At 42.2% G+C, this 11848-nt stretch overlaps 1 protein-coding gene across 1 annotated transcript; it reads right to left on the bottom strand.

Moving 5' to 3' along the window:
- Positions 1-1327: 1327 nt before the first annotated feature.
- On the bottom strand, positions 1328-11553 carry LOC141001471 (acyl-coenzyme A thioesterase 5-like). Its single transcript, XM_073472557.1, has 11 exons — positions 11494-11553; positions 10512-10713; positions 10286-10385; positions 10002-10192; positions 9607-9776; positions 8547-8666; positions 7488-7570; positions 7307-7400; positions 6817-6897; positions 3162-3303; positions 1328-3076 (listed from the first exon to the last, which is right to left on the bottom strand). The coding sequence occupies exons 2-11, from the start codon at positions 10705-10707 to the stop codon at positions 2940-2942; spliced, it is 1314 nt and encodes a 437-aa protein (XP_073328658.1). The 5' UTR covers positions 10708-10713; positions 11494-11553; the 3' UTR covers positions 1328-2939.
- Between the last annotated feature and the right edge of the window lie 295 nt (positions 11554-11848).

Below are 11848 nucleotides of genomic sequence, written 5' to 3'. Positions count from 1 at the left end.
TGATGGCCTGTCAGAACCGGACGAAAATGCTTCAGAGCCAAAAGGGTGGCTAATAGCTCCAGGTGGTTGATGTGGAGCCTGCATTGTGCCGGCGTCCAAACCCCTCTCACTGCTGCGCCCTCGTACAGAGCCCCCCAACCCCACAGGGATGCGTCTGTGGACACCACCTTGCGACAAGACACCCTCCCTATAAGGGACCCTTGTTGCAGTAAACCGGGCTCCCTCCACGGGAGAAGAGCCGACATGCAAGACGGAGTTATCGTCAGCCTCCTCTGGAGATGACGCGGCGCGCACAGCCGGTGAGAGTGAGTCCAGCGTTGAAACGCTCGCACCTTTAACAGTCCGAGTGGCACTACAGCAATCATAGATGCCATCATGCCTGTCAGCTGTAAAATCGTCCGGAAACGCAGTTTGCGTCCCAACTGAAATTGAGCAAGGCAGCGGTGAAACGCAGCCACCCGGTACTCTGACAGACGTGCTCGGCTCGAAACGGAGCATATTTTCAACCCGAGGAAAGAGAACTGTTGGCTCGGGGTCGAGAAACTTTTCTGTAGCTTTACTGAAAAGCCCAGCGTTTGGATGTGCGACAGGGTCAGTGACAGACAGACAGTGAAACAATAATAGCCCAGTCGTCCAGATAGGCTAACATGCGGACGCCCTTCTCCCAAAGCGGAGCCAGCGCCGCCTCGACACATTTGGTGAATGTTCGGGGGGCGAGCGACAAGCTGAACAGCAGCACCAGGTATTTGTAGGCTGTGCCCTCGAATGCAAACCTTAGAAACTGTCTGTGGTCCGGGTGAATCGCTACATGAAAGTAAGCGTCTGTCAGATCGATAGTTGTAAACCAATCCCCCAGCCCGATCGCGCTCAGTAGCTGGCTGAGTGTAAGCATTTTGAACTTGTAAGTTCGTAGGTATTTGTTTAACACTCACAAGTCTAGAATAGGACGGAGCCCTCCTCCTTTCTTCGGAACAATTAAGTTACGGCTGTACCAACCTTTGTTCGTTTCTGAAGCGGGAACCACCCATATCGCTCTCTTGTTTAACAAGTTGTGTATTTCTTCCCTCAGAACTGCTGCTGCTTCGTCTCCTACAACTGTGTTTATGACAGAGTGGAAACGAGGGGGCCGGGCCCTGAACTGTAAACGGTAACCCATAGCAATGGTTCTCTCTACCCAAGGTGAGACTGCGCATGCGCACCACCGAGGAAGGTGAACAGCTAGCCGACTGACCTGCAGCACTGTGGGGGGGCTGTCGCCTTCTGGCATGCCGGGGGGAAACAGCAACACTGGACTTATTTGATTTGCAATGTGACAACAAAACGAAATCTTTATTGAATCCAATAAATGCACATTTACAACATTCACACAGTGAAGGGGCACCAGTTTTGGGGCAGCTGTGTGTGAGGGGGGTTGTGCTTGGGAGACTGTGTTAGGAGTCCATCCAGGTCCAAAAACTGTCCATAGCCGGGCACCGTGGTGTGGGTAGACAGCGGTTTGGACCATGATGAGGTAACCTCCGCGACGAAATCAGGGAACATGGGCAGGCTGTTCCTGACAGTCGTCGGTTCGGGAGGAAGAAAAAACCCAGAGAACCGCGACGGCTTCTGAGCCGGTGGAGGAGGGGGCCAGTCTACTTCCAGTTTCTCAGCTGCACGGCGGTACAGTGAGAGGAAGGATGTTAAGCTGATTTCGAGCCGGCAGTAGCCACAATAAGACCAAGCTACCTAGCAGCAGCTAGTTAGCCTGACTCGGTAGAGGTGTTCTCAACGAGGTGAAGAGCATAAGAACTGAAGGATGACTGTGGCGGTGCACGTATATATGTGTAGGCGGGGCCTCACATACGTCACCACAGGTCATCTGCCGTAAAGGCGTGAATAGAGGTGTCTTCAGTCAGGCCACGCAGGGGCGTGATATCCCATACTATATGTGTTGTACTGAGTGAATCGACTGAAAGGGAACTGGCAGTTCATTTGCATTACAGAGATACTTCATGTGAAATCAGCAAACTTGTTTTTTTCTGTTGTCATTTTCAGCCATAACTGTAACGTGTAAAGATATATAGTAAAACACGTTTCTGCCGTTTCTGCTTTGATTATTTCATGCATTGTGTTGCTTTGCGAGCGACAACTTGGACTAGTTGCTAGTTTTAGTCATTTTCTTTAGTCTGTGGCCCACCAGGTAAATCTGGTCTCTAACCAAACATTTTTGATAGTGTTTTGTTAATAATGAGATATGAAATCATCAAACAAGCATTTTAGATGAATTAGATGTATAGACTTGAATGAAGGAAGACTGTTAAATTGTATGTAAGCTAATGCTTGATGCAGGGCTTTTCTACGCGGAAGTTATTGTGAACAAACATTGTGATTCGGTCTATAAGATCTGATGCTGGACTGTTTAAAGGGTAACTCCACCTACTTAACACATTAAAGTGTGTTTACCAGTGAAATAAGTAGTATAACGCCTTTTGTGGCACCCAAGGAAGCTGTTTGTAATCTGATAAATTGCCTCTAGTGATGTCACTCAGTGGCTATGTTGCATTTTGGGAAATGAAGGCACCAGATTTTGAAAAGGAAGAAGAATACATGGTATAAAAAGGTGAAATTTCTGGTTCTGCTGTATTGATTTTGGTCATTTGTTATTAAACTGTCCATAATAAGTATAATGGCCCTATTTAAATGGTCTATGGTGTACTGTATGGCACAAGGTGCTAGTGCGTTCAGGGTGTGTCAGCCTGCAGGATAACAGAAAGAAGCAGGTTATCTGTTGAATGCTGGTCTTTGGTCTTCGTTCTTTGGTCAGAGAACAAACTGAACACAAACACAGATACACACACCCTTCATGCTGGTTGTTGCTAGCTATCTTCTATCTTCATCTAACCCGTTTTGGCATTAAATAACTGAACCTCTGATACTCTCTCCATTAGTTGTTGCTTTGGTTATAGGTGGGACAATGAAGTTGGACCAGGGTTTCTGCCACTATATAGATTCTCTTTAAGAAAGACCAGCAATTTCCTCCAGGCGTCTTCCTGAGCGCGAGAATGTGCCACTGTCTCTCCGCCCCACAGAGCCATCACTGCAAAGAAAACAGGAATCAGAAACAGCCGTCAAACCCAAGTCTGAAGTCCTGATTTTGATTTCTAGTCTCAAGTTGAACCTACTCTTTTCTCGTGTCGTCACGCTTCTGAAGAAACTGGCTCTGGCGTGCGGCGAGTACGGAGGTTCAATCAGGTGACCGGTGTTTGGATATGACAGGACGGTCAGTAGGTGGCTATTCCCCGCCTGCTCCATCATTTCCTTCATCTGGAGAAAAGAAAGTAAAAATGTGTCAGTCAGTTGTCAGTCAGTTGTCAATCATCATATGTCAGTTGGTAGTGAGGCTAACTGCCCCCTCTCAGACACAGTCTGACCAGCCTCACAACAACACTGCTCTCCAAACACCAATCGGAGTAAAGCAAATTATAACACAATGTAAAGAAACCTATTTGGAACATTGGAAAGAAGAAACTAAAAGCCAAAGTAGATTAGAATGTTATCTAGCCCTAAAAAGAGATGATGAATTAGCAGAATATCTCTCTACTGTCAGAGATAGAAAGCAGAGACAGATCCTCACCAAGTACAGGCTCAGTGACCACAAACTGACAATCCAAACAGGAAGACACAAAAAAATCATGGCAACCAAAAGAAAACAGAACATTTGGCCACTGCTCGACAGGTGAGGTTGAGACAGAGATGCACTTTCTCCTACAATGTAAAACATTCAATGAAACGAGGAACATTTATTTTAGCAAGTTCAAATCTGTAATCTCAGATTTCAAAGAGCTGAATGACACACACACAGGATATACTGTATATATAATTTATGTAAATCAATCCTGTTGTTGTGTTGGTGTTCATGTTGTTATTTCTTGTGTTCTGTCCGAGTGTTTGGACAGATGCTTTGGCAACATTGTTGTTAAAACTTTCATGCCAATAAAGCCCCTTTGAAAAAAACAGCCTAATCTTATATTTGTAGGAAGGTTTCAGTTTTTTTATTTCTGTAGGAGCCATGTTTTATTTATAAACACCCATAACACCAAACCGCTAGGCGGCAGTATTTCCTTTGTGTTGCTGATCTGAACCGGATGTTGGCGGGGTCAGGCAGGTTACTTTAGGTCACTCAGTGGTGTTGCCCAGGTGTTGTTGATGAATGGAGGAGCAAACAGTTTTCGACTGTACTTGAGCGATTTTTCTGTCTATTTTTTATGTGAACAAATGATAAGTATGTGGCTTCATTAAGAAATTAAATGACGATTATTATTTCAAACGCAAAGGAAGTTTTCGTTGGTTTACTGCTCGAGTACACATCAAAACAAAACATCCAGCATCCAGTAGTGAACAAAGGAAAGGACTAGTCACTACAATTTCACTTCTTGGATATTACCTATAAATGTGTATCTTTGGTACTGTTTTTGTAGTTGTCAAAACATCTCTGAACTGTAAGAAATCTTTCAGCAGACACTAAATCTCGGGACCCAAGACTTAAATTACTCTGAGATATTCAAAGACACCATTCAAACCTGTCCTTAATCTGGAGTACATCCTCTGAGTCTGACAGTCAGAAGTTACAGATGTGAGAAAAATACATGACTCTTAACCTGTTGAAACTCTAGAAGCTAATGAGCGTTCAAAATGTATTCAAAATTCATGGATTCAAAATGTAGGCCACCAAAGAAATACATAAGAATACTTTTTGAAACATGGAAATGGAACAAACCAACAGTAAATAAAGTAGTTAAAATGAGCTCAACCTTAAACATCTACACCAGTAAAATGCAACACACATATTAATGCAGCAGTAATATCAGTCCAATCATCAGATATATTAGTAAAACACTGACAAAGAACATTTTTCTGTCCGATGACAACTTTTACTTTTACAGCCTACCTGTATACTTTTATCAAGGGTTTCAATGTTGGACTTTTACTTGTAGTGGAGTATTTTCAGTGTGGTGATCTGAATACTTTTTCCACCACCAGTTTCAGCAGGTTTATTACATTTATTCTTGATTTCCACCAAAAGACATTAAATCTTGTGCACTTGACTTGAAGTGTCGATGACAACTGAACATGATTGGATACCTCAAAACAAGCAAAATAGCAAATTCTGGCCCAGACAAAACAGAAAGGGAAGATATGAAAGATACTTTGGTGGTTTAAGATGCTAAAACCGTAACTCAGCTGTCATGGTTCAGTGTTTCTGTTTTACTTTGAAGTTTTACCCTTGTGTGTCGCATCCTGCTTGTCAGTTCCTCCTGTGTGTTTTTCCGTTAATTCCCTCATCTGTCCGTGTCCCTGCTCACTCCACCTGTTCCTCGTCCCGTCATTAGTGTGTCTCTGTATATACCCTTTGTTCTCCCTCATGTCTTTGTCAGATCGTTTTTGTTTCCCTCCGTCTTGGTCTGTATTCTGTGTTACTCCGTCTTTCGTCCTTTGATGTCCCGTTCCTGGTTCCGTGCCCTCCCTACTGCGCCCGACCTAGCCTGTGTTAGCCTCTGTCCGTCTTTGCCCATCATCCTCCGTCTTGGTCTGTCTTTCCCCGTGTTGCCTCCCAGCCTCTTCCCCAGTGTCTCCTCCAGTGACTCCTCGTGTCTCACGTTTTGGTATGTTCCTAGTTTTGGTTTCTGGTTTCTCTTTTGATTTGTAATTTGCTTTTGTTTGCACTTTGTTTTAGCCTTTAGTTGTTTGTTTTTGTCTACTTGTTCCTTTTTAGTTTTTCTGTATTTCCTCATTTTCTTGTAATTCAGCTTTGTTTATCAAAAGCTCGTCTTTTGTTTCCCCCCAATCCCGCCTCCTGTGTGTGTCTGCACTTGGGTCGTCATTTAATATACCGTAAAACATAACATCAGCAAGCTGTTCGCTACAGGACAGATGGATGACAGCTGGGGCTCATACCACGACCAGTTTCGGAAAGATAGGAATGCAAAATCTAATTGTTTCTAAATGTAAATCCTTACTTTAACCTGAAAGGTCCAAATAGAAGAAGAAAGCATTATCTACTCACTCATTCCTCAGTCGGAAACTGCATCTTGTAATGTAATTGTATCTAAGTTGAAGCAAATTGTCGAAGCCATAAAGGATATCCAATACGCCTTTCTTTCAAACTGTTCAATGCTCAATCCTCTGTTGATCTCCAAACAGTGTATACAGCATAGCAGGCCTACTGTTCCATCAGTGATTGCAAAATGACTCCAAATGAGTCATTGCTGAGTCAAAATGAATCATTGCTGAGCCACAATGAATCATTGCTGAGCCACAATGTAAACAAAACAATAGATCTAGTTTATCAATACCAAATAATGGGTGCTTCTAGCTGTATACAAACATATTATACAGCTATATTCTTGCTACCCAAGAGTTTAAAAGAAATAGAAATATATTAAGATAACTATTTTTAAATTTAAACCGGCCTGCTGTAATTTGGTTGACATTGAACAGAAACGGTTGCAACACCAGTTTGTTCTCTTCACTATCACATCCCTTTGTTTGCTGTGCTTGTGCACATTTTTAATGAATTTCTAGGTAAATGTAACTACAAAAATGAAAATAATGAAATGGTTAACTTTTAATGAGCATACAAATTATTCTACAAAGTTTTGGTTCATTTACATACTGTATAGTGCTCTCTTTATTCATAAGATTATCTTGTTTTTTATTGTCTTATTTTTTAGTAACTATTCAGTTTTCTACTAGTTTCAATAAAGTTTAATCCTGCAATTTACAGCTTTGGACAAAGCCTGTTATCTACATGTGATACTGTCACGTCAGTAAACTCACATCCATTGCAGACTCGGAGGCGGGCCAGTTCTGATCGTCCTCACCTACAACCACCAACAGAGGACACTTGAGTCGTCCCATCTGCTCAGAGACAAAACCGGAGGTATTTCAGTTTATATCACCAGCTGCAGCTTCAAATATTTATGCATCACCAGACATCAGCTGTGGAATTATTTATCTTGGTAAATGATGTGTAACATTGCTATAGAGGACAATATATCCACAAATACATTTTTTAGAATATAAAATCATTCACATCGCTGTTGAGTCTCTAATCGAATAATTTCACAGAATGCAAACCACCTGTTAACTAGGACAACTGACAACATTACAACAATAAAGCAACATTATGAAGAAATTGGCATTTTGTGCAATTTAGTGCCCCCACAATATATAGATTTATATATATGACAGCTTTTCAGACCAAAAATGCATTTACAAAACTGAAAAACTAACTCAAGGAGGACACATTCTGGCTGGTGATACTCACGTCCACTTTGAAAGTGAGGTCGGTGGGGATGGGCAGCGCCACATCTCGCCAGATGAACTCGTTCTCCTCACTGACGCGGGTCTTGTCAGCGTTTCTGATTGGACAAAAGATTTTTTTTCTGCATTTTCCCTTTGGGCAACAGGAAAATCACTCACAAGAAACAAACAGCTTGTGAACTTACAGGTTAAAGTTCTTCAGCATTTCCTCCACAGATCCATCAACTGGCTGCACATGACTCCCACTAATGCACACCGCACACTTGAGCTGATATCACAACACACACACACACACACACACACACACACACACACACACACACACACACACACGTTTGAACCTAAATGTGTCATAACTATTTGATGGGGCAGGAATCCTCACAAGTCACTCTGGTAACCAAGAAAATGGATGAGAAGCTTGTTCTGACCATCTCTTTCTAACCTCAGACAGAAACATAATAACAGAGCCACGCCCTGTGGACAAAAGTGAGTAACACAGTCAGTGTACAAAAGGCCAGCTATCAGCGATGTTTTACTGAGGGTGTGCGGTGGACACCGGAAGCGGGCATGCGCATTAGTGCAGAATGACAGAAGAGAACGGAGAGTAAATAGAAAAGAGACAGATGTTTTCCATCCAGAGACTACATTAGACATTACCATCGTGTGCATGCGTACTTGAGACCTGTAAGTCCTATCATTTATGTTATCAGTTCATTTAATACTGTTGTAGTAGTTGACCAGTTAGCGTGCTTTGCCAGACTCTGTACCTGCTAGCTAGCACGTTTTTATTGATTACAAAGTAGTGAGTATCTGAATACCCTTACTCCATGTGTGTATTATTGAATGCTTTGTTTACATGCCAAAGTAGATACACTAAATTAAGAATAGTAAGAAGATTTATAGTGGTTTAAGATTGAATGTATATGTGTACATGTGTATATGTGTGTGTATATATATATATGTGTAGGTATATGTAGGATATGCACGTATATGTATGTATGTATGTATATGTGTATGTATATATTTGTGTAGTTGTACAGTAGCCACTGCACAAACCTACAGGTAGTTACGGTCAACAAGGTTCTAGCACCAACTATTAAATGAGGATATGCAAGTGAATTTTGTTGAGTCACTTTTCTGGTCGGACCAGGGACTGTTAGCTTCAGCTAGACTTCATAAAGAAGAAGAGCTATGTTTAACGACGTCAAGATGATGAAAGTAACTTTCAGCAATAGTTGTCTTACTTTCATAACTTGGGAGTAAACAGCCATTTTGAGGGTTATACTGCTGCCGAAGGACAGACCCAACATGCCGATCCTGCTGCCGTGGACCTGAGGATGCTGCTCCAGGACTTTATAGGCCTTCTGCATTAGGAAAACATGTCAGACAACAAACAGCTGTAACACAGAGGACAGGCTTTGTACATTTTTTGATATAAGAAAAAATACAATTTTTAAATCCCCCCTCCAGTCAAAAATATGTTTGTCTGCTTGTTCCTTCAATTAAATGTTAGCGCTTCACTGTGTAGAATGATGTTTGTACAGAGTTTGACACCAGAAGGATGATTTCATATTCATTGCTGAAGTGTAAATTTTCTCTGAGCTTAGTGAAAATCTGAAATCAGAATCAGAAATGACTCAATGCCAGAGTATATAACCCTAATGAAGAATATCCATATAAGGCTATCCCTGAACACCTTATGGGTTACAATTGATGGAGCCATGAGTCACGTTGAAATTGATGGGGCATATGGAGTTTGGTCTAAAGAGGAGACTAAAGGCTAAAGCCCGGAAGAACAGGAATGTATCTCTGGTTGCCAAGGGGATGGCTCACCTTAGCTGCCTCCACAACTGTTCCTCCAGTCTATGAATGAGTTACGGCTGAGGAGGGGCGAGCTCTCACCGCTCGTGGAGCTGTGACCCTGAGTGTGTGACCTCTGTGTTACTTACCTTCCAAGTGAGTAGAAAAAACACAAACACCACTTTATTAGACAATGAGGAACAGAGACTAACACGCACACCGTGATATGGTTTGATCACATACAACATGCTATATATCAACTGGTTAAATCCAACGCTGAAATTGAATCAAAACCAACATCGCCCAATTTTATCTGTCCTGCGGCTGCAAGTAGGAAGTTTTTTTTTAGTAAGGTGATAAGTTTGGTGTCAGTGTGCTGTGGAGTTCTGCTACTCCTCGTGGCCGTAATATCAAGGTTTTTACAAAATCCTTGAGTTATGTTGGGGTATCCTAAATTAGGATTATATTTATTTGTAATTTTCTGTAGGTGCTGATATAGTTTACCTCAAAGTACTGGAGGTCCACCATCTTCCCAGTCTCCTTGGTGTTTTTAGCTGTCAGGTAGTCGAGGGCCAGGGAGGCAATGCCGTGAGAGGCCAGCAGAGATGCACGGTACTCCACCAACTGCCCTCCACCACCCCACAGATCCAAGAGGCCGGGGAAAGGTCCTGGTCCTTCAGACAACAAACACAGTTCACAGTTTACACAACTTTTATTACCTTAACTTATATTTCTGAGGTTCCTCCTTCCTCCAGACTAGGGCTGGGCAATTCGGGCTTAAAATAATATACTAACATCTTCAGGCTAACAAGTAGAACAGTCTAAATAACATCTATAAACATATTGAGATAATATTGATATATTGCACAGATATACTCCAGACTCTCCTGTGGTCCTACCTGGGGGCAGGAAGAGGGTCGCACTGAGTCCGTCCTCTGTGATTGGGATCCTGCTGACACCAGGGGCCATGTACCAGCGCTCCACCACCACACCGGCCAGCGGCACCTGATCCATGAAGCCCTCAGTCTGGTGACCCTGGTACACTGAGATTGTGACCTCCATGGGAGTCTGGACATTCATCTTCCTTAACCTTAGGGATGATGGAAAAGAGTCAGCTCTGATACCAATAACTGATTCTGTATTGATTGTCATCGTCTGAATTGCTCCATCCTTGTTGGCCTACCTGAGCCCAGGTTTGCTGCCTGGAACTGGTCTGAGGCTCCACAGTAGACCCATCTGTTCAACCCCAGAATATGTCCCACCCAGACTGGGATCCTCTGAAACTGCAAAGTTAAAGGCATGAAAATTATTAAAAAGTTTTTTCTGCAATTCACAATCATTTCAATACCTGCAAACAATTCTACATTAATATTACTGAATTTTCCAAGTCCGGGCTTTCAACCGTGTACCGTTCACAGTCCCAATGGCGTTGCTGATGTAGTGACCAAAAGCCTCCCAGCTGTGTCCATCTTCACACTTGTGGAGGGCGTGGATGGTCAGCTGGAAACCAGGTGGGGCATTCTGAACCAGGACAATAAACTTCTCATCCACCAGCCCTCTGGACGGCTGGACCAACAGCTTCACAATACACTGCTTCCTGTCCATCGTAAACTGAGCAGACAGATAAAATATTTCATGACAGCATCAAATGTGTTTGTCTGTGAACATCAACCTGATTTTTCTGGGGGGTCGCAACTCAGAAAAGATTGAGAACCACTGGGTTATATTACTGAGTGGTACCAATAATTTCCTTAACATGTCATTTACTGTAATCCAGGATTTGATTGAATGAATGCAAATTTATCTCAGACATGTGAAAACAAAACAAAACAAAAAGTGAAATTAGTTCAAAAAATGAGCAGAATAAAATGAAAAGCATGTTACAAAGTATATATTGCATTAACAAGCATTGACATGCCCGAAAAGGAGTAGGAAGAAGTATACATTTATTTAATCCTAACCCTTCTTGTATAACATATTTACATTTTATACACACTAACCCATGCATACATCTATGATGAATACATGGGAGAATGCAAAGTTCAAACCCGACCTACTCCACCTAACTGGCTATCTGCTGAGTGAAGTGATTATTGCTGGAGTATCTGTTTTTATAAGTTACTTAAGTTGAAGGTTGCAGCCTTTATGCTGTTGGAAAGAAAAGTAAGTACCAATAAAACTTTATTCTGCCACCAGCAGTTAGTTCCAATCAAACCAGGATACTATCACGTTATTGCACTGTAACTAAGTGACATGAATCCAGTTTCTTTGATACCATAGTTTATAGTTTTAATGATACCACTGGTCTAACTATTGGTTGAGGTTTCAAAGTCATTCTCAATCTCAACTTGTTAAAGTATCTAGCTAGAACCATTTCTCAGCTATACTTACTGTATGCCCAGGTGTAAAGTTGTGAATCGACCTGTGTGAGTCAAACTTTGACAGTGCACACTGACCGACAGCTTCAAGTCCAGCCTTCCCGGACAGAGCTCCTCCCACTGCAACATCAACGGGACTGGACACAAGATGGCGCCGCCGAGTCACAGATATTATTATTATTATTTTATTTTTTTTTAGCTTTTTAGGATCCAGGCAGATCTGCACTGATGTGACTGAAGACTACAAGTTAAAAATAAAAATATGTGTGTGTTTAGTAAGAAAGAAACGCTTTCGTGTCGTGTTGTCTGCTTGTCCCTCCGTGCAGAACGAAGCTACTTTACCCGCCCATCGAACGTTCAGCAGCCGA

Source organism: Pagrus major, chromosome 8 (genome assembly GCF_040436345.1).
Source record: "Pagrus major chromosome 8, Pma_NU_1.0".
Lineage (NCBI taxonomy): Eukaryota > Metazoa > Chordata > Actinopteri > Spariformes > Sparidae > Pagrus > Pagrus major.
The sequence above is the reverse complement of the archived record's forward strand: the minus strand, read 5'-3'. Positions and strand labels throughout refer to the sequence as shown.